The following is a 25,161-nucleotide window of genomic DNA, read 5'->3' on the forward strand; positions in this document are numbered from 1 at the left end:
TGTATTGATTTTCTGTGCGGGTTCTTTTCAAGTAGAGGTCGCCCACCAATTTAGTTGCAGTGCGCTGTGGCGTTAGATTTGGTTAGTTTAGTTTAATTTATGATTATGAAAAACCCTTTTCTAAACTCACGAAAAAGAGGACACGAATACAGCTTGACGTCTTTGAAAACTTATTACTTAGCAATATTAAAAAAAACATCCAAATTTTTGTTAAATGTTATCTCGTTTGCTATCGTCATAAACCAATCTAAAATAACCGCAACGGCTTAGTGTGAAAGAGTCTTCTGGAAATACCCTATGTGTTCAAATGTAAATATTCGATGCATACAATCGATATTATACCGCGTGAAAACTAAATCCGATGCGATATATATATCGATCTAATGTTTCATCCGATAATCTATTGTGGGTTCACAACGATTCTACGGAAATATACCCGTTCAACGCTTTTAGAAAACATTTTTTTGGTCAAAATCACTGGCTAACCTCTTTTAAAACCTACGGCAGTGAGGTATTAAATTCTAAAAAAATTAAAAAACTCAGTATCAATTTTTTTTACTGTTTTAGGAATTTAATGACGAAAGAAAACAGAAGTTTGAAAGCATTCCCCTACTGCGACGAAACTTGATGTAACTCTACAGAAGAATGAACTGAAGAAAACGTCAGCACAAGATCTCTCAATGCCGCATACTCAACTTCACACACGAATGAATTCGTAAGAAAACATCGTTCTTGTGCATTTCCTGCCTCACAATTTCTCTCTCGACACTCGTTCAGCAGTTTTAATTTTATTCTGAAGAGTTTCCTTGCAATCGTTGAAGAAAGCTCGGTAGGAATGGCTTGTTTATTTACATTAAATGGGTTATTTTAAATTAATTTGCAATCAAAGTATTTCAATGGAACAACGTTAACTTATTAGACACAATTTAATCTTATGATTAACAAGAGATTTACCTCAAAATAATAAATTTAGCTGTTCAGTTCTTACAAGATTATTATATACCTTGATAAGATTCTAGGGTAGAATTAAAAGATCGATGGGGAAAATAAATATACAGGGTGGCTGAAAAGGATATAAATAATTTTAAATGTTTATCACCAAAATCCCGTGTGGTTTTCTTAACTCCTATTGTCAGCTGATTATAGCTAATTTAATACATTGTTGGTAGTTCATTTGTAAACTGTTTGACACTTTTTAAGCCTGCTATTATGACTGGCTTTTCAGGTATTGAGGAAAGGGCGAAAATTGCCCCACGATATGAAATGTGGCCATCTATCTTTCAGGTTCAGAGGTGGTGGAAAGCACAGAATGGAAAACAGTCTCTCTTTATGCAAGAACAATAAAAAATGCCATAAACTGTTGTAGACTCTCAAGTAATTGGAAGTTTCCATTTTATATGGGCTTGGTAATTTTGCACAAGATTTATAAAAAAAAAAAAAAAAAAAAACTGTTCAAAATGTATCTGTTGGATTAAGAAAATGTTTTGACAATGCAGGTGCATATGTAGAGGTTTGACATGTTCCATAATAAATAATGGTATTAATCAATTTGTAATTGTAAATTTTTATTTATCTTCCAGAACCATTTATAGCCATGACAATTATTAATTCAAAATAGGTAGTTACTTTTCAGTCCCCCTGTATGATAAAATGTATAAAAAATTTCAAAAATGTAAAAAAATTCCATAAAAAAAATAAAATGTATATAAAATAGCAGATTGTTTTAACAATCTCTTTGCCATTTTGACCAATTTATAACTTAAACAGAATTAACAGCGAATCGTGTGAAAATGTCTCAGCAAAACAGCTTTAGAGGGTTTCCAAAGGAACAAGAAGTACAGCTGCATTAGTAACTGCAGTAAAACAATAAGCTGTCAGCAGAAAGTTGTGTAAATTATGAGCAAACGGCAAACACCATGCGGTGGTAAGAGAAATGTCTTTTAGGGAATTGCAACACCAAAAAATATGTGTTAAGGATTAAATTGAGGGATAATATAATGGCCTAAAACATTGGACTTTGTACAACAATTTATGTTATTCAACATCAAGATTGACATTTTATTTACTTATTTAAAAGGAATATGTATAATAAAATGATTTTTTATTTTTATTTTTACATTATATCACAATATAAATACTATTTGAAATATCGAACTAGCTAAATTTGAAAACTCGAAAAACAATCAGCTAAAGTGAAAATATAAATTCAAAACTATTAATGTGAGGGATACAATATGAGAAAATAAAATTTTAGTTGAGATTGAAATTTTTACACATTATTTTATCCTGGAATTGCATGCAAACATAGAGAGGTTTATTAATAAATTTTATTGTATCACAATTTCTAGCTAAAATATCACATTTACGAAGGTTTAATCAATTGAACTTATGACAAAAAGTTAGGTAAATACTGTACTTTTGCAAAAAATATTTTTCAAGTTTTATAACTAAAAATTCTACCTATACAATAAATTTGCCTTGGTACAATAAATTTACCTATAGGTAATAAATTTGCGATTTTTTCAATTTCCTGACAAATAGCCTCTAATATCTGTTTGACTTTCAAACATAAAACCTTGTTAATTTAAGTAGATCACAAAAAAGTATCAATAGAACATTATACCATTATACATTATACATTATACATTAGCAGTGTTATATCTGCTGTTCCCACATATAAAAGTCATGTAAATATTGCGTATGTTGTCTAAATTTATAGTAAATTAAATAGTTTTATTTGAAAATACCCCATGAAATGTTTATGGAATTTGAATTATGACTGCGTCATTTACTTTCCAGATGTAAAATTGTATACAAAAATTACGTGGCAAGTTTTCAAACAATTTATTCTAGGAAATAAGGAAATTTCGTGCAGCAAAACCATGGAATTGAAGAATAGTTTTCGAGTTTTAAAAGATAAGCAAGGACGGATAAACGTGGTAGATTTAGTTCAGCGCCACTTGTAATAAATAATTAGGTTAGCAAACAACAAAATAGAGTGATAATTACAAGTGTAATACATTACAATGATTAATATGTGTAAATATAAGTAAATGAATATATTTTTTTTATATAAATAATTTGTTTCCATTACAACAAATAAATGGATTATGTAACCGAACATTTGTGTTCGAAATATGATCAGATTGTAAGCAAAAATGATTACACTTATTAGTTTGACAAAGAAATGAGTGTTTTAATGTCCTAGGACGCTAGGCACGAACCTGAGATTGTTTTTCACATAACTTCAGGCTAGACCTAGGGGTTGCGGCATTACGCATAAATAAAATCCATTGGTGATTTAGCCGGATTTGAACCCGGTACCTCTTGGACCGCAGTCCCGCGCTCTAACCACTAGACCAGCTCGCTCCATTTAACTTGACTATAAACAAACAACCAGTCTCCTAACACCAGTTAAGCAGGAGGAAATAAAAGTTTACCCGGTTTAGCATGTCCCACATGTGCGTACCATACAAAATTAAACCTTTAAATGACATCAACTCACTCCCGAACATCATAATTAATGAGGAACCTCATTCCGAGCGACGAACTTGCAGCTTGCGTCATAGAATATACTGCCACTAAATATACTGTAAAGGTTATACTGATGAATGGGGACCGAACTTCCTGGGCAGAAATAGCTCCAGGTGTAGTTTATAAGTTTACTTAGAGGCAACAAGTATTTTAAGGAGCAATAAAACAAAATTAATTCCTTTAATTGTCTTCCTACCATAGGTTAAAGGAAATATACAACACAAGTGTACCTTTTGTTTGAAATCGAGCAATTGTCAAGTAGCACTATTATAGAGAAATTATTTTAAAACTATTAACAGTCATAATTTTCAATGAGTTTAAAAGACTTGACTTAAAGCTTATGTAACTAATGGAAATACTCACGCTGTCAACAGTTTATATAATAAACACTTATTGTAAATATTTTATAATTTTTCAGAAGCTGTACTTATTCTTTAGTGTTTTTCTACAATGTTTCCTGACTTACACATAGCTAATACAGTACTAGTAAACATTTCTTGTTGTAAGCATTCATTTAATCTACCATTAGGCAAGTTTACTTTACCACCGTGACAACACGATGTGTATGTTCTTCATGTATTTTTTTCTCTTTCAAATGAAGTCTCATAGTAGAACTGGCAAGTATTATTCATCCCTCCAAGTGAGTGTGTATCTAGATTCCTTAATGTTAGACCAGACCTCTCATTTCATACGCATACGATCTCTTATTAATTGTCTCCTCCTCCAGTTTTCAATATTTCTTCTTAGAGCTCGTGGCATTTTCTGTTCTTCCAACAAAACTGATTAACTGTTTACATTGTGCTATGATCTTCTAAATATTCTTAACATTAATATTTACTCACAAAAAAAGATGCCAATTTTATTTTTCTAAAAAGTTTTTTTTTAATTTGTTCTAGTAATTATGGGGGAAAACGACCTTTAAGAGCGCCTCGCATCGTAAGAATTTTAAAATGACAACACATTATTGCAAAACTAAAAATTTTGACGAATTTGTTTACAACTCAAACATAGATTGGTCCACAAATATGAAAAGAGTAGTGTTCACAAAAAACGGCTTAACTATATTATAGATATAGATTACCATTACGCAAATGTTTTATATGTTTGTGGTCAAAATCGTTGCAAGCGTGATACAGTACAAAAAAAATGTACGATTAGGTGACAGGAACAAGTCTTATCAAATCGTATTGAGTTAAGCGAAAACAACAGGTTGGCATAGATGATACTAACCCAAAAGGTAAGATATAGCATTACAATTAACTAGAATATGTACGGAATTATTTATTCCGTATCATTATCATTCATATACTCAAACCTAGAAACTTCCAAAGAAACGTCATACACTTACTTAAATAGATGGGATTTTACACGAATATTAACATGGACCATAATGTAAATCATGTGGAAACGAGCATAGAGATTCAAGAACGAACTAAGATAATTCACACTAATTATTAAAAGAAATTGAGAAATTCTGAAATAAATGGTTAATAAATTATTTAAAAACACACCACAGCATAAACAAATTTCCGATTATATAGATGGATTTTCCTTCAAATCCTAACAATTTTCATATACGTATATGCAATCGAACGGATGGTGTTTAAAAAAAAAAAGTTAAGCTGTCCCGGGTTCATGGCTTACCATGAGTTCTACGGTAGTAGCTCATTCCATTCATGTGGAATTCACTAAAATGATGTGAACAACAGCCAATGATGTCAAACCGAAGCTTCGCGCTTACAACCAAGTAAACAAGCATTAAACAACGTTGTAAACATTTACATGTGGTATTAACAGTTCTATTGATAACAATTTAACTCTGTTATTTTAACTTTTCGCAACCGCTTTTATTCGTCGACTAAAAATGTTCACACCGAATTTTAACTGAGTATATCTTTGGTTAACGTTTTTGTAAGCATAAATGAATAACTTAAGGTTAATCAAGATTACACAATGAATGTAAATATTGTAGATACAGGAAATTTGCCCACAAATTAAATCCATCAACGACGATATTTTGTTGTTGGCTGCCTGGAACACGCTAAAACTACAAAAAATTAAAACGTTTGTTGATTTTACATTTTAACCACAATTAAAGGATCTTATGAGACTAACAGCTGTTACCAACTCACGTGTAGTGCATTATCAGGTCCAATTTGGCAAGTTGTGTGTTTAAATGCCAACTTGCCAATGCCATGTTTAAGTGGACGAAACAGCTGTTGTAGCAACTCACTGTTACTACAACTACAAGTATAGTTTACCTATTAGAACAAGTTTATTACCATTAGATTTCAGCGATCGGGGTGCTATTTCATGGTTCAATAGTTAATAATATCACAGCTTCAACCTCACAACTCTGGTAGAGTCGTATTAATTTTTCTATTTACAATCTTGGATAATAAAAGTTTTTTCGATAGATGATACATATGACAATTTCTGTTGGTTACAATTTATTCAACTATTTTACACATCCACACGTTTTTGCGTCTGACATGAAATCGCAGAGTAAATGACTGTGAAATGGAAAGAGCACGAATGAGATGGAAAAAGTCCGGGGGAGAGGGAAATAAGTGAAGCAGATATAACAAGTGAGGTATAAATACAAATGAGGTAGATGAAAAAAGAGATGAAAAAAAATTGTGGGAAAGAGAGAAATTAGAGAAATTAGTTTGAGGGAAGAGAAATGAAGTGAGGCAAATTGAGAAAGGCGGGAGGCAGAATAAGCAGGGAGATAAGAAAGTCGGGAAGACAGAAAAATTAGAGTTAAATTGAGAAGTGAGGTAGATTGATATATGAGGGAGATAGAAGAAGAGGGGAAGACAGAGACATTGGAGTTGACTGAGAATTGATATAAATGAAAAAATGAGGGGAATAGAAGAAGAAGGGATATAAGAAAGAGGGTATGCCAGAAAAATTAGAGTTAATTGAGAAGTGAGGGAGATAGAAGAAGAAGGGATATAAGAAAGAGGGGATGCCAGAAAAATTAGAGTTAAGTGAGAAATGAGGTAGAATGATAAATTGAGGGTGGTTTACAATTTTAAGAGAGATAAAAAATATAGAAATACAGATAAATCACTAAATTCTCGAAGTGAGGTATATTGAGAAATGAGGGTGATAGAAAAAGTGAGAGATAAAAAGAGGGAGAGACAGCAAAGTTAGAGTTTAATGAAAAGTGGAATGGATTGAGAAATGAGGGTGATGAATGAAGTAAGGAAGATGCAAATAGGAAAATAAAAAGTGAGGCATATTGAGGAGTGAGGGAGATAGGAGAAGCGAGGGATGTGGAAGAAATGAGGGAGATATAAGAAGAGGGAGGAGGCGGAGATGGCTAGCACCGAACACTGACGTCTGATAATCTAAATATAGTAGACATAATGTAGACTGGATGCGGTCTGGAGTGTACTACATCGCTACGCATCGTTAACTCGACTATGTCTTTTGTCTTGGAAGATCACAAACTGAATAGAAACAAACATAAACTTGTGAAATTGTCATAGGTTTGGTTTCGTGCTTGAAGTACATGAAATAGGTACTTCAAGTACTACCAATAGCATCAGTGTGTAAGTACTGTAAAAAACTCAAACAAATTTGTGTGGAATTTTGTTTTTGTTTGTATATTTTTGACAACGAAGTAAGGGATGGAACAGCAAAAATAGGGTTATTCTCTACACAAATCGAAAGTAACTAATTTTTGGTGATTTAATTTAAATACGATAATAACAGTGGAGAGCGAATTTGTAAATAACAGGTGAATATGTTTGAGTTATCAAAAAGATTCTTTAAAATTTGTAGTTTTGCAATAAGGTGTTGTAATTTTAAAATCTTTATCCTTAAGAGTGCGAGGCACTCTCATAGGTCGATTGTCCCCCATAAGAATTACTAGAAAAAATTAAAAACAAAAAAGCATACTCCAAACAGAAAATGCACGTTCTTTAATCCGTGTTTACAAAGTGTTCTTTTAATATTCTTCCGTATTAAATTATGGTAGTGACTTGGTATGGCAAATTTTGAAAAATTAATATCGCTCTTTACAATGTAGGATATTTTTACGAAACTTTTTTACGACATTAGACATAAATATTTCCATTTCAATTTATCTTTAAAACGGTTCGAAGTAACGATATATATATTGTCTTTCCTTACACTGCCAGTTTCTTATTTGAGATTTAAACCAATTGTATTCGAAAGTGACTTACTAAATCAGCTAATTATTAATAAAGAAAATTAAATCAAATCCTGACTGATGATCCATTTTATTATATTGAAGACTTCTACGAAAAAAGCATCAACATTTTAAAATTAATTTATAAAGACTTTATTAAAACTAAACGTTAAGAATTATTAATTAATGGTAATGTCGATACAATGTATATTGTCGAGACAATAGGCTCTTAAACAAGTCTTAGTAATACTAGTGCACTTGTTACTCGAATTCGAGCAATTGCAAAATATTATAGGTGTTATTTCGAAACGAATAACCCTAACAGTCATAATTTCCTATGTAAAACAGTCAACTCCAAGATAATGTAATCAATCACTCCACTCCAGTTATCGAAACTGAAAACGAACTCGCTCTGAAAACAAACGCTCTTGTGTGAATCATGTGTTTACTACGATACAGCTGTGATTAATACAAATTATTCGTCTGTTTACAGTAAGTAAACAAAATCATTTCTTCATGAGAAATACATTGGGATTTTGATGGCCTGTGGGGCAAAGCCCGAGGACTTTTATTACAGGAATTGGTGAAAGGGGGCGTCTACACAAGAAATACTTTATTTTGAGACGTCGTTTGTAAAAATCCGTTCATTACTAACGGAGGAGTAGTGTTTCGTAGAAATCGCCTTCAATAAAGATTTGTTTGTATATATTTGTAATATTTGTTGTTAAAATATTTGTTTTGTAAGAAGCCAAATAGGCGTTTTTTCAAAATTGAAAGCGTTAGACATGATCTAAAATATATTTATTCAGTTGCACATTTGAGACCACATTCCGAGTCATTCGGGTAATTGGAAACAGGTCTGCAATCTCATACGTTTTGTCAACATAAAAAAACCCTTACGTACTGAATTTCAGAAATGTCGTATTTTTATATACAACAACATGTAAATACGATGTAGAGAGTTTGAAATAACGCAATAGCAAACCTTTGAATACACAATACAAGTGAGGTTGCATTAAGGCAAATTGAAGCAATAATGTCGCAGAGAAAGCCGCACATTCTAACGCGCGAGCATTAAAATTTATCAGGGAGCAACTTAAACATTAACCTGGCTTCCCAACTCAGGTTTGGCCCTTTTTTGGATTGCACTTTATATTATTAACTTCAAATATCTTTTTAACATTTTAAAATTTTTGCAATGAATATTTAGTCGGTTTACACTATTAAATACTCGGGATGGTATTTAGTTTTTATAAGTAAACAGCCAAAATCCGAGAAATGGTAAAAACCCAAGAGTAATAGTTAAAAAATTAATAAATGCCTAGTTAGCTAGATATACGTAATTTTGTTTTTAGAAAACAATTTTATATCTAAAAAAAATGAATGATTGTCTTTGTGAACTATGGTTTAAACGATTAAAAGTAGGTGTATACGGAAAATACTAATAAAATATGTTTTTGTTTAAAAAATGAGACCATTTAGTTTTTTATTAATTACATGACAAAAACATTTCTAATTTTATATAAACAATTTTAAATTAAATGACCCTTTATTTTGAAACAAAAAGTATTTTTAATATCTGGTTTTTCGAATGTATGTTGAAATTGTATGCAAAATTATATTTTTAGAAGTTTTACAGATATTTTAAAAACGGATATCTATTTCAAAAGGCATATAAAAATATTTCATTTTTTTTTTTTTACTTTTACTTTATACTCATTACTTAAGCTATTTTATTATGGGGCACCCATAATATCTTTTCTTGATATAACGTTATGAATTGCTATAAGGTATTATAAAGCTCTCGATTTTAGGCTATGAAACTGTATTAACTTGCATTTATAAATAAACTCATAATTTCAAATAATAAAGCAGTTTTGAAATGTAACATTGCCCTTTATTTAAAACTCTGAAATAAATTGTTTTGAAATACAAACTCCCAAACGAATCTTAAAATATGACAAATGTTTCATTGCGAGAGCGGAAAGTTCTTAACCAAGCAATGAATTTATTGCAAAGGAAATTTACATTTAAATTATTCATCTAAGTTATAATTCAAGAGAAATATTCCCTTCTTTTTAATTTGTTTGATTCGTGTTCAATTTATTTTCTTCGATTAACTTTAGTACGGAAGATTTACTTAAAGGGTTTGATATAAATTGAAACATTATTGAAGTTAATAAATAACGTATTTAACATTCATTTAAAATAACAATGCTTTGTATCGTGTTTGAAATTACCTAATTTTGTAATGGAAAGTTCAAGTAGGTACTAATCACTCTTAAAATGAAATGGAAAAATACATTTTCACATGATTGCGAAGTATTTTAAACTGAGTTGACTTAACCAACACAAACATGAGCACCACTGAAATTACACATCGACAATCAATTAAAGATTGTAATTCGTATCCAAACAAAAATATGAAAAGAACTGTTTCAAACATAAACGACAGTTCAACAAATCCACTAAATACTGTGTTTTAATTTTCTTTGGAGCAAACAACATATGACATTTCAAACAACTAAAAGCCAAAAAGGATGCCGTGAGCCAACTACAAAATTTCTGTACGTTTTTTTTTATCGCAAAGTTGTTCTACCTTGAACTAATACTTTTTTAAGGTTAAATTTTAAGTATATTTCGCCGCCGAGAGTTTACAATATGTTTTTATAATTTTATAACATCAACATTTTATTCCGTGCAGTTTTTTTTTTATTATTCATGCTTAATACCTTTGAGTAAGATTCGCCGAACAGAGTCGTTCAAATATACCTGAAAGACATGCTGATTGGTACCACTGCATTTAGCCCAGTCAATAAAAGTTTTATGTCGGAAGTAATTTTGGGAAAGCTGGATTTTTCTATGCTGTTAGGCCATGTTGAGATGAGTATTCTCCCAAAAGTCCCCACTCCTCCTTAACAATGCAACCTTTTGTTAATCCTTTTTGCGATAAGAATTTCTACAAATAGTTTAGGCATATATAGTCAAAACTAAGACGTCATTTCAGGAATTTAGTTTGCCCAGACTGTCTTATTGGTGGCAGTTGAGTTTCCAAAACTGTGCAGTAATTAGTACATTGAAACAATTTTGTATGCCGTTACTATTGTTTATGATAAAGTTTGCAGTACACATTGTAATAGATAATTGGGAGTAGTCTGGTCTAGTGATATAGCGCGGGGCTTCGGAGCCTAAGATTCCGGGTTTAATTCCCGCCAATCACCAATGGATTTTATCTATCTATGTAATAATGACGCGTAGTAATGTACAAAACTATGGAGGGCTGGAGCCTATCGTCCTAGGTCCCCGTGAAAGTACTACTTATAGTGGATAAAAGCTTTGATGCGGATATTTTTTTTAAATTTGCATGCCTGTAACATAAAGCATCTAGTGAATATTTTATTTGCCATAATACCTTAATTTGATAAGAATATTCTTTCAATACCATCTCAATAGTTTATGATTTTGCAACAGTGATGTGGAAACTGATTTAAGCTTTTTATTTCAACGATTAAGGTATTTAAGAGATATTGTCATAAATGCGATCATATAGCTTAAGACTGTAAAGCCAGAATGATTTTATTGTAATTAATATTCATCCATGTAGTAGTTCATCTGTTTTCAACACATTACGTTTGAATTGAAATTTCTATCAATGTATTAATAATTGAAAAAGTATACATAGTCATAGTGTATTGTTTCACTGTTAATGTTCCGAGATACAATTTTTAAGTTTGTATGTATTAAACACACGTATGATTTAAATTAAATAGAAAATGGTACAATAAATAAGTCTCTACGTTTCTCTAATGAGCAATACTGGATTATTTTATTTTACAACTCACATTTTAACCCTACCAATATTTATTTGGGTACTTTCCATTTTACTTATATTTTTAGGAAACATACTAAACATTCAACACAAAAACTCAATAACTCGAAGTACTGCAGAATCGTCGCAACGCGCAAAATGTGGATTGTACCATTATTGTACGCAACATAAATTCTGAATAATTATTGTTTCGATAGTAGAGCAATTTCGTTGGGCGATTTACAGACCAAACACAGCCCATAATACATAAAATTAATGACACTAAACAATGTATCCCAAGAGGAGTTTAGGGGTTTTATTATTGAGATTCAACAACACCCGTTTATTTACTTAGTGTAAATTGTTGGAGCAAAACATGCTAATGCGATTCATTACATTTGTTAAAATTTACGAGTATTATGCGTATTTTTTTCTAAAATGGTAATGTCACAATTATTGTCACATTACTGCAAAATTTCAAATAACAATAATATTTTTCAATTGTTTTTTTTCATCAAATTTGTTTGTTTGAAACTGCAACAGTGATGTATGTTCTCAAAGTTAGGTCATGCTATATAACCTATCCTTGTTATCAGTTTTTATATTTCTATTTTACCTATTAACCCATACATGGAACATTTTCATAATACCATTTTATTTTCATTTCTTACCATTTTACCATAGTTTAAAAACTATTTTATTTTTATTGTTTTATTTTTTTCCCTAAGACGCTAGGCACGAGACTGGAATTGTTTTTCACATTACTTCAGGCTCAGGGGTTGTGGCATTATCACTTCGATAAAATCCATTGGTGACCTGGCGAGATTTAAACCCAAAGGCGGGATTTGAACCTGGAACCTCTTGGACCGAAGTCCCGCGAAACATTTTACCATCGTGGGCCTACTTACTTTATTGACGTAATCAAATTACAAAATAGACTACTTATTGTGTAACGATAGACTTTTCACATTAAAATATGTAATAAAAATACTATTCACCAGTCATGGTAACTCGGTGGCAATTTACTAAAAGAAAAACATCGCTGGTTCAAAACCAGCCGCGTACAATATCTTAAATTGCCAATGGCCACCGGTTACACCCATCGATCTCTATTAGATGGTTACACCATGTGGCTTGTACAGTCACTTCACAACGCTGTATATATACTACAACACAAAATAGCAGTCTTTGACGACACACAGTCTAGGTCGAAACATATTCATTTTTATTTATATTTTAACATTAGTGTTATAAACCTATTATAAACGCGAGCAACTAATAATCAGTGAAACTAATAACGTAAATGTTATTTGAAAGTTGTAAAATAGCTTATAGTTATTGGATTTTCTCTTATTTGAGATAGTTGAAATGTTTTTGAAATACATCACCGTAAAAAGGTATTCTCTATTCTTCGAGAATATCCCAAGTTTGTGAAGTCTATACTTTCTTTGTTTTCAAAAAAATACCGTAGACAATAAAAAACTAGATAGTTCTTTGAAGTAGCAATTAATTTATCAAACGTGGTTAGACATTGTCTGGTGATTTTATAGTTTTTTTTGTTTAGCTATAAATTGAAAAAATCTTATTTTTAGATTTAGAGTTGTAATGTGCACATGTATATTACAAGAGATTTTCACGTCATTCAAAGCCTATGTCTAACTATAACCTGATCAACCTTGTACAGTAATATTAGCAAACAATATCAATATTATTCTTGGGGATAGACATAAAACTTAGCAGATTTATAACTTCTTTTCAACGACAATGTACTTGTATGTTTTGACGGATACAGCATTGAGTAAAAATTAAAGTTTATTATTTCAGGAAATGGAATCATCGCGGATTCCGGGAATCACAATGTTAGTTAACTCCTTACTTAATACAATAAAAGTTGTTGTTACATCCCTTTTCCAGCCATTCTACCTTAACAGATTTTTACGATTGAGGTGTCATTTTAATGCTTAAGATGTAGCTCATCAGCGAATGTTAATCAAAAAGGTGATTTCCTTTATGACTTCACCCTCCTCACGTTTAGTTTGTTTAGTCCATTTTCAAATATCCAATTATGCTGACTGACTTTCTTCAAGACGGATTAAACGTGAATGGTAATTTAACAGCCGTTCTATTTATTGTTTAACGGCAGTCAGGTTGTAAACAAGATACTAAAAAGTTTGTGAAAATATATTAACAAACTACTTTTTTGAAAACTCTGATGGAATTGAGGTTAATAAATCACTCCTTAGTGTCTAAAATTATAAAGAATGGTTCTATTCACATAATAACTATTCTAGACAAAGATGGCATTGAAAAGTGAATGGGTATAACTGGATTAATTTTGCCTCGAAACAAGTTTTACCCTATTAAAATACGCAATTTTCACACGTTTCCCCTCGTTCTTTTTCTTTACACATTTGAATATCCAGATACACAGTTTAGACAAAGCTTCAGATACATTTGTACGTAACTGACCTCCAGTTCCTCCTCATCCGCCACTTCCGTAAGGACATCCCCTTCCTCCTGGAAGCCCTTCTCCTTCGGCTTGGCCGACTTCCCCTTCCTGGAGAACCTGGAGGTGACTCCCTGTTTCATCTGCATGTAGTACCCCATGATCTCCGGCTCCCTGAACGACAGTTTCTTCCTGGGCCGGTCCACCGCCACGGCCATGTCCGACGGCTCACCACTGCCAGGACGCGACTTGAGCATCCCCCAGGCCCCGCGGCGCGTCGTGTACTGCCTCCGCCGCGGCGCTAAGCTCCCCCCTCCACTCCGCCGTTTATTTACAGACTCCGCTCGTCTTTGCAAATTTTGACAATGAGGGAAATTGTGCGGCGTTACATTTTGGTTTGTAATGTTCATAAAGTGTTGTAAAACCTAAATCAGTCGTGTTATTTTAGAGAATGACTTTAGGTAAATCATATAATGATGCAGTGGTTGTTTGTAGGTAGAAACCTATACAACTTTTATATCACCTAAACAGTAGGGACGGTTTCAAAATCAATGTTGACATTACGCCTTTCTAGGTAGTGATTATAATTCGGTGTAAATTACAAGTTCAATCCTAAAAAGTCAATTAGTAATCTTATAATTTCTATCACAACTTAACAGAAGAGACATAATTTTTATCGCCCACGTAGGATTTTCGTCCACAAATACGAGATTCGTATTCTCAGGGTTCATTATCGGAGTGATAGGTTCGTTCCCAGAATATTCACAAACATTTAATGCCAATATTATTTGGTTTTGATTACTCTCAAAAGTAGTGTGGGGTTTTTCATTGACTGGCGAAAAGATTGAAAACTGAAAAATCAAAAGGAGTTGACAGAGCAATTTTCTTTGACTTTAAATCATTACTTTTACTCATTTAATGATTACATTTACTAATTCAATGATACCCTTTTACTAATTTAATTATTGCCTTTTAAGCATTTAATGATAGCCTTTTAGGATATTCATTCAATGATATTCTTTTTAATACTTACTGATAAACTTTTACTCATATAATGACTACCTTTAAGCATTTAATGATAACAATTTCACAATCGTCATTTTAAGCGAAACCAGTGTTAACTTTTTCATGAGTCCAACTAAAAATTGTGTAAAAGTAAAAAACAGAACCTTACCTTTTAATTATCATGCGCTTAAAAATAGATAGCTCACTCGTAAAATACCTACCATGAAATCCGGCATGACTCGTTGCAATTCTGTTTTCGCATACAACTCTGTCAATTCCCTATCTCTCAGGTGAATGTATGAGTGTACGTCAGTACGAGATGTCTATTCCTGTACACCCTGTATTTGTTGGTTTTACAAAGTGGTAGCCGTGGTCGGCAAACACCGCATAGGCTTACACCGGCTTAGCTTACAGGTCGGTGTATACATGTTGATTTTAATTACAAACCAATATCAAATATTTTTTGTTTAGTGCTAACTGTTTCGTGGATCACTGCAATGTTGTATTTTGTCAATTATAAATATACAAACCGTAGTATTTGAAAATAAATAAAAATTATTAGCTTTATAATTAAAATTTGATGATCAGCGATATTTTGAGTAAGGGTCATATTCTTCAAATTGTATCTGATAAGGTAAAAACACCAGTATTTTGCTTTTCAACGGAATTATTTTTTTACTCAGTGAAATTCTTTTTTTTTTGTTAATTTTATTATATTAAGGATTGTGCACGATTAAAACCTGCATTTTTCAACCCTTCGACCCAATTTATAAAATGTTTAATGTAAGATGTATTAAAATAATATCGTACACAGCTACTGATTTAAAAATAATGTATTAATTTACACAACAATATCCATACTGTTCAATCCGTCTCCTTCAGTCGAGTAAAGGATTTTAAAAGGTTTGCCTTTAGAACTTTGATTCCACAGTCACTTGAGACTGGCTTGAAAAACTTCACCAAGAGTCTGTCTTTTGGGATTGGTTTTCGAACTTTGCTTTAATGCTGTTTTTAGGGACCCTAAATGAAGAAGGAATTTCTTTCTATTTCTAGGAACCCCCTAGATGAAGACCGAGATTTAATTCACCTAACAAATAAAAATGGGTCAATTTAAAAATTTTACTTATAATACATCATTTACCGTAGAAGTTCCTGATAAACGTCAACGATTTGGCGTTTTAATCCTTGTAAAACCGCAGAAAATAGCTTATTTATCCTTCAGACGATATCTCCGGTTTGCCGAAGACTTATTCAGCCAATGCAATAGGTACGTAATGTAAGAGGTGAGCTCGCAACTCAGTAATCGGTGGTCAATAATATGGACCCTAGATGAAATTTCTATGACGAATAAGAAAGCGAAATTACTCGATTTACCACTTTTTACACAATTTTCACGAAGATTAACGAACACAGGAATAACTAACGGAAACTAAAAAGCAACAGTTCTAAAAAAAACAAAACTATTATTAAACTAAACAAATTGATCCGCCTCTGTCAATATCTATAAGTAATAAGTTTTTTTAGCAAAAAGAATGCTATCAACCAGTAAAAGTTAAATACGCTGGTTTATTTACGTTGCCAGGGTAACCAAAGGTTTCTTGATTACTGCAGCGTAGCAAAACGCAGAGGGAAATTGGGAAACCGACATGGTTGGTTACACAGACCTCTATATGTTATCCCTTATTGCGACTGCAAACCAAACGGGACTAGGGAATAAAACCCAAGACCGGTTTAATATTGATTTATTATAATGACAACAGGTCAGTGGTTAAATTTACAAGTGATTGAAAATGTTTCGGTTGAAATTAAAATTTTACTGGATAGTTTTATGTGAGCTCAGCTAACTGAAACTGACAGTTTAAACGGTTGAGGTACTCTTTTTATTGCAACAGATCCCGAACGTATTTGGCAGTTCAAATTGCATGAGCAGAGATAAATTAAATCGTTGGTAAATTTAATTTGTGAGGATTTAATATCTTATATTTTTCTTGTTAGTTAAAAAAAAAACAATATTGTCGCTATGTCGCACACACCTTGAAAAACCGAAGTTCAAAAATGTTTATTTCAATAAATAACTAATAAAATTGTAGACCTATACGTTTTGTAAAAAGACCCGAAAATGTAAATATCTAGAGCCAAGGTAGATACTAAAGCAATATCTACCTACAGTAGACTTGTCTAAAAAGACTCTTAAGCTTGTATATATGTTAAAATACATTCGTCAAGTTTTTTTCAGAAATTTTGATATCCAACCACTCACCTCTTTAGGTTTGACTAACCAAAGGTTCTCAGAATACAACAGATTCACTCAAAAGAATTGTTTACTTACTTAACAGCATTGTTTTACTTAACGAAAACATAACCTCTCTTAGAAGCTATAAGTTTGTTAGAAGGCATAAAAAAATGTCGTAGGTAATAGTAGTTTACGCAACGATTGCGTAAATATAGTGTTAACGACACGAGTAGAAAATTTAAGGTACGAGCCTTGGCGAGTGCCTTAATAACTTCTACGAGTGTCTTTAACATTATTTACGCGAGTTGCGTACACTACTTTACCTACGACATTGTTTTAATTACTAAAAATCACTACTCATAACTTCTAAAAGAGGTTGTGTTTTCGTTTATAACCTCTCATTGCCAGTGACAGTGATGCAACGAAACATTGTATCAAACACTAATTAATTGCACCTATCAACAATTAAATTGGCCTGAACAGTTGATTAGTTGAATTTCGAATCATTACAATTTTACTTCTCCTCTCTCAATCCTTGAACCTCATTGGTCCGTTACCCGTGTTGTTATGAGTAAAACTATGCTGTTATGAAAGTAAACAATGCTGTTATGAGATACTTTTCAATTCTAATAACTGTTGTGAAACGGCTACTTTAATAAACGGTCGTAGGTAAAGTTGTTTACGCAACTCACGTAAGTAGTCTTAACACTCGTAGAAGTATTTAAGGTACTCGCCAAGGCTCTTACCAATTTATACTCGTGTCGTTAACGCTATCTTTACGCAATCGTTGCTTAAACTACTATAAATAAGCTTAAAAACAGTGTTTTCAACCACCGTTGTACCAAACCACTTGTTATGCAGTTAAATACAAACTTTATTAAACGAAAACGACGCGTAGGAGAGCTTTTGATTGGAAATACGCGTTTCCTTGGGATGTCACGTCGTGTTCAATTTGAGGGTTTTTGAACTCCCACTATTTCTGTTGCAAACGCAATTCTCAAGGTAAAATACAGTGGTCAACCCCACCAGGGCCACAGATGTTTTGTGACGTCACATACGAAAATATCCTTCAAACAGGAGTCACACCTACGCCCACCTCCTCGAATAACCTAGAGGAGGTTATTTATTGGTTCAAAGCAATAAAGATCCACGAATGCTTTTAATGTTAAATTTGGCCAGGAAAGGTGGATTTAGCATGGAAGTTAGCTGATAGTATTTCAAATTCGGTATAAAAATCATTCAGTTTTTAATTGTAAAACTACTTAAAATTGGAAAGCCATTGTTTATCAAAGTGTTTCAATGGGGTTCATCAATAATTAACGCTACACTAATAAAATAACTTATGTTTTTAGTTTAGCCGAATGTGAGATGTAAGATCTCTGAATAAGCAGAAACCCCAGCTTTAGGTAAAACAATGTTACGCTTGAACTAAGTAAATCTCATTTAGCAATACGTGTAATTTAATAACAATACGTAAAGCAGACAGGACAACTAACTTGATTTGGAAAAACATAAAGAAATATCAAAATAAGAAAAATAAATGAGTGAAAAGGTCGGTTATTGTAAATTAGAATGAAAAAGCAGTGAGATTTTGTGTATTTATATTTCACTGTAGTCTTTTAAGTAAAACAGCAAGTTTTTTTTTATGAATTACACCTTCATAGAAAACAATTATAAGAGATATGTCATATCACCGTTAGTTTAAAGGTACTGTATAGTGATCATTCATAGACTACCAAAACGTCTTAGGCACTCATGTGGGTGGAAAGAACTACTTGAAGTCTTTAGGATGTAAAATAAGTTTTTGAACAGATGTTATAAACAGATTTTACGAACAAAAGCAACACTTCAAAATCACTTGAAGGGGGTTTACATTAAAACCTTTGGAGTTGCCTCCAAACCTCCCCATTTTTGGCGGACATTCAAAGTTTTCTAAATTATAAAATGAAACTTCCTGCTAAGATTGCACGACCACCGCAAAGAATATCTCTGTATATTTACTTAGAAAAATATAAGATGGGGGGGTTGTATTGACTTTTTATTTACTCTGTATATTGTGATCCATAATAATCACTATAATGTGGTTGTTAACATGCTTTTAAATCGTGACATTCGAATTATAAACACCTACATTGCTAAATATGTACATAATAATTTTAAAAATGGAGGTTTTAACTGCTTGTTGAAGATCCTATTTGCCATTATATGTCTCATCACTATATACAGATAAGCTATAAATTATGATTTGTAAAAGTATGTATTATTTATCTTGAAGGCGTTTAACATAATACTAAGTTTGTTCCATAAGTTAAATTCACGTTCAAAATTATTCAAATAGTTCTGAATATCCTACGATTTAGCTTAATCGAGTGGATGGTGAAAAACCAAAAATTATAAAATAGAATATATTCTGTAATATTACGAAAACGGAGGAAACATTTTCACTCATTTTTCCTCTCTGTCGGTATCGGAAATACAATTACTGTCCAAATGTTCTCTCTTCAATAAAAATGACCAACGGCGAGTGTGTTATTAATTTTACACTATTTTTGACACAATCATATATATTACTTAAGTATTTTTAAAGATAAGTTTTACGATTTCCTAAATGAACTTTTTTTAATGATTATGTTAAACATTTGCCAAGAAAAATCACATATATAGGTCAATTAATTGTTATAATATATTTGTCTTACGTTAATCGAAACCGTTACTTCTTATTCATGATATTTAAACAAATTGAGTAGAGGGACTTTTTAGTTAGAAAGGGCAATTCAAGTGTACAACACTACAGGCTGGCCACCTGTGCGCGTAACACATTTTTACGTTCTCTCCTCAAACTATAAACAAATGGAGCTACAAATAAATGTACCAAGTTATTACACAAGAGACATAACAAAAGAAAATAGTAATATTGCGAACCGTAATTTTAAATATAAATGAGATACGTAGAAACATTGATAGACACATGAATCCATTTCACTTTTCAAAGCGCTGAACCGTCAATGTATGTTATTGGATTTATGATGATGTCATACCTTCGTATTTTCTTTCTTGTTATCTACCAACCAACCAACCAACCAACCAACCATGCATTATCAACTAAAGGCACAGGTGGGATTGAATCTAGAAGTGAAATATTTAAAGTTTTAATAATAAAATGCCAATTTATTAAATCTAATATTTTTGTTGGAATTAACAATGTTCTTTGAATTCAAGCGATATTATTCTGACCACGACATTTAATTTTTCACGTGATAAAAATGCCAGCCATCACATACCTGATGACCAGAACTCATTCAACTTTCATAGTTCAATCAGCGTGCTGAGAAAAGTACGTAATTTTTTAATTATTAAGTTTAAAATAAAGCTATTAAAAGTTCTAAATTCAAGCCAGGTAATTATTTTAAACTAAATATAACATGACGTTTGTTTTTATAGGTTCATCCTGCAGATTCAAATTTTAAAATATTTTAAAGAAATGAGCTTTTCTTATTGGATTGCGTAACATTCTTTTTCCAAATTTTATTACAAGTAAAATATGTGTTCTTTGGAGACCTATAAAAAATAAATAAATAAAAAGTCATATTTTATATGTAGGCTACACTAAAAAATTTTGTTTACGTTAAAGACAGTCAATTTTGAGGCGAGAAAACTTGATACCCCCAAAAACTAAGAAGAGAAACTATAAATCAATGGTTAAATGTGTATGATAAAATATTTCATGCATATTTTTAAACAAAGAAATATGGTTTGAGAAAATAAGGTAGTTATTTTGTAATTTTTTATCAGTAGGACAACATCCAGAGGGTCAAAACGAACCGAAATGCATTTTGTTGCATCAACAAATCTAATAAATACACTCGACATGTTATACATGGAACAGAACAGTAACTTTTGTAGGTAACGTGAGCTTTTGTATGTACTGAGCTTTTGGAAATCCACCTTTATAATTGAAGGTCAGACGGGGAATTTGGCTGTCTTCGACGGCAGACTGCCAGCACTTCAAACGTATTCGACAAAACAACTGTCTTTGAACAAAACAACACATATTTCCTTTTAATGCTACATGTAATTTTAACACTTCCCAATGGTTACATAACATAAAAACTAAATTTGTACGGGTCGGATATAAGTACACTATTTACAAGTTAATACATGCCTTGATACCCAGTGAGGTATATTTTGGACGCAACCGAAATTTTAAGTGTCTTGCGATTTTTCATAAAGAAATATGAGTTTTCAATAGGAGTAAAACGTGTGAAATTAAAAGGTATTCTATAAGTATCAAAGTATATACTGTATCTTTGTATATACCGTATATACAATATTAATATCTTATACTGGATATTTGTTTTATGTCAGGAAATGTTTGAATTAAGTTTCAAGGTGAAATTCCAGTACCCAATAAATCAACTGCATTAAAATGTAAGATACTTTTTCCATCAACTTTATGGGCATTTAATTAGTACATAATGTGCATTAGTCAATTTTATTTCCATCAACTTTATGGACATTTAATTAGTACATAATGTGCATTAGTCAATTTTAACCCTTTCCGTCCTAATAACAATTGGCATTATGATTTGTTTTTAAGTATCCTGAGTCTGTTAAAAACATGTGTTACATTTTAAATAAACACATATTGAGTCTTAGAAACAGTAAACATGGAAAGCATATTTTTAGGTAGACAATAACGCAAACAATAAAAATCAGCTGATCAATAATAAAAGCAAAGTTAAGATCCCTGCTGATTATACGGCTAGTTTTGTACCTTACAAGTGAATGACTATACTTGTAGTTTGGATTGCGTTTTATAAAAGGCCAAAATTACGTGGTTTTCACCAATGTAAAACCCCAAAAATGTTAATAACATAAATACTACAACTGTCGCACCGTTATAATTGATAACAATATCAACTTTTAACACCATTTATAGCACTTTGCTTGTTATGTAGAGAGTGCTAAACTGACATTTCGAAATATATTGTAGCAATAAAGTAGCCACAGTCTCGCCAATATTGTAACAATGAAATTACTATTGAAATGGACGATATTGTGTAGTTGAGGGAAACCAAATACACAATACAGGAAAATACAATACTTCAACGCTTTAGTGGCCAATATTGTCATAAAGCATGTTGACGATAAAGAATTTTAAAGATTGTATTGTTATATTTTACAACCTGTTAAAACCTAATATTACCAATTGTGTCGTATGGCGTTGTTTTGAAAGATTTTGTGATTAATATAAGCAGATAAATGATAAAAAATACTTAAAAAACAGACACTGGAAAGTTTATTTTTGTAACAATTTAATAGCATATGAAAATTCGTATCAACACTTTGAAGAATATAAATAATCGAAGGTACCCGGCTAGTCTGAAGAATTGATTTTGTTAATTTTATTTTGATGGTTCTTACAGATTCTTAAATTGCAATATTTTATTCATGTATGAAGGTTAAAAATGGGAATACCCCATTTGTAAACTATATAACCCTCATAAAACCCAGTTCCTGTAGTCCAATCACACTGAATACGAACAGATTAGAAAAAAAAAAACAGCTTTACAAGTTTGTACAAAATTTCATCAAAATCAAATATTATCTACTCGAGTCATCGAAAATGGATTTGAACGGAATTGTGCTATTGTCCTGTAGGTCCAAAAAGAAAATATAGATTGGTCCAAGACCCCACTACGATCGGTTCCGGGTCTAGGTCTTACCATAGCTGATTCCCTTTATGGAAAACCCGCTTAATTATTTGAACTGGGTTGCGCATATTAACAAAGTTACACTTTGCCATTAAATTTAGATCAACTCTGGCCGCACCTTTGGGATATTTTAAGCCCTTAAAACTCGGTCAACTTCTCATAATATATAGATTATTTTATAAATACGAAAAAGACGAAAAAGATAAATTTATAATGCCTCCAATTTGATGAATTACTAAAAAAATATTAAGGGCACTATACCCCCACTTCTTTTTTTATTTTAAAAGGTTAAGTAGGTCGTCAAGGAACTTTTAAAAGAGCAGAGATCTTTCACTGGAAAGATGAACGTGTCTGTAGGAAGTAAGGCTTCAGGAAAAGTCAGAATCGTTTTGTGATATTGGATTTTATATGTGTCTTTGAGAGCACAATAGGAAATTTCCAGGATATTTGAACCCACTTTTGACCTTTACGAATCATTTAAATTTATCACTGTCAGGCAAACCTGAAATTTATAAGCAGTGCCTACTTAAGAACATAGCTTAGTTTTAACATTGAGTATAAACCTAACATTATGTTATGTCTATGTCTATACTCAATGGTTTTAAGGTCTAAATTTTTCACAAACTATATGCTTGATAGCATTTTTTGAACATTTTATCGGTAGAACAAAGTAAATGTAGATCAAGATCAGATTCAAAAAAGGGTTAAATCATGGATTTACGGTTTTGATAAAATTTTATGGTTTAGACTTTTCAACCGTAGTAGGCCTAGTAGGATAAATTATAATTATATTACTTACTTAATATGTGGTTGTATTATAATATAATACAATATTGTTGTACAATATGTGTGCACTACACATAAAAACCTCAAAACCCCCCACAGATAGTTAAATATTTAAACCCTAAGCTGAGTTTTGATAATATTCCAAACGATTTCTTAACGCAAAGAATATTTCGTAAAAATCTGATTAGTGAGGTATTCAATATTTAAAACAAAATTTATACCTGGAGATTTTTAAAAATTGTACACCTTTTCTTCATAATTTTTTCACACAGTCAATCAAAGCATGAATACCGCCATAAGGCAGGTTTAGAGGCGGAGAAGTCTAGCCATTTTGTCGCTCACTAACTCACTTAGGGCCTCTTTGTCGCCAAACGATGTTCTCGCGAAATAGGGTTGGAGCCTGTTAATTACCGAGTATGTGCTTTTAACGGCCAAAGCGCTCTTAACAGCCTACATCGATCCAATTTGGATGTTACTTCACCATTTATATGTAACATTGCCCCTTGCAGCTTGCGCGCGACCAAACTATTTGACACGAGCAAATAGTTCGAGGCAACCCAAGTACTTAAACCTTTAAAATTAAGGTTTGGAGCTTATTTCGATTAAGCTGGCTATTTAAACTTAAATTTTAACCTAAAATGACAAAGGAGGGTTTTTTTGTTTTAGACTTTTTAACTAATATAATCTAATAAATTATTATAATATATTAAGATTATCGAAAAGTCTATTACAGAAAAAGTCTTATTCATATTAATACTGAAAGGTCTCACAGACGTCAAGCAAGTATTGTAGGCCTAATCGGTTACGAATTTAAGTAATACATTTCATAAAAAAACTTATTTTATTTTTTTCTAAACCATAAGTGAATTCATATTTTCTAGCGGTTACTTTTCCTTACTTAAGCATCTACAGTTCTGGTTTTACGGTCTCGTCAATCAAAACATTAAAGGAATCATTAAACATTACAGAACTATGAAATACAATTTTCGTTTTCGTAAATACATAAAAACAAAACTGTTTTCAAATAGTATTTTGAAATTCTTTTAAATCTACTTGATCAATTCATACTCTAAAAAAGATTTTCTCTAGTAAAAAAAAACATCTTTTAATTTGAATTAGTTTACTTTAGGTACGAGTAGAAATTTATATTATGTTGGGAACCTACTAAATAGCCCGTCCAAACGATTAGTGAAATGCAAAATAAAAATAAAAAATAAAAACCTCTTAAAAATGAATATTTCCAAAAATGTCTTAAGCATAAACATACCTTCTTGTTGGATTTGAAGACGTTGCATTTGAACACGTTGGTAGCGCCATCTCTCGCAATGTAGCTGAAGATTTTGAGATCTTGTGAGTCGTGGGATACGTAAAATATCCTGCAACAAAACAAACATTAAATTTACGAATCAATTTAATGACAATCTTGATCCAGGATAGCTTAGGTAAATTATGGCAATAGTTTTATTTTATTTT

At 31.7% G+C, this 25,161-nt stretch overlaps 1 protein-coding gene across 3 annotated transcripts in view; it reads right to left on the reverse strand.

Moving 5' to 3' along the window:
- Window positions 1-25,161, reverse strand: part of LOC128994134 (carboxyl-terminal PDZ ligand of neuronal nitric oxide synthase protein-like) — a 322,594-nt gene that overhangs the window by 56,649 nt on the left and 240,784 nt on the right. For 2 of the 3 annotated variants that reach the window (XM_054418431.1, XM_054418429.1), the window contains exon 5: window positions 24,956-25,064. In XM_054418431.1, the coding sequence (XP_054274406.1) occupies window positions 24,956-25,064 (109 nt within the window). Of the gene's footprint in view, window positions 1-13,973; window positions 14,215-24,955; window positions 25,065-25,161 lie in introns of those variants that run through there. The other variant, XM_054418430.1, reaches the window with a different exon arrangement.

Source organism: Macrosteles quadrilineatus, unplaced genomic scaffold (assembly GCF_028750875.1).
Source record: "Macrosteles quadrilineatus isolate MER2022 unplaced genomic scaffold, UCM_ALF_1.0 Scaffold_5__1_contigs__length_97177068, whole genome shotgun sequence".
Taxonomy (NCBI): domain Eukaryota; kingdom Metazoa; phylum Arthropoda; class Insecta; order Hemiptera; family Cicadellidae; genus Macrosteles; species Macrosteles quadrilineatus.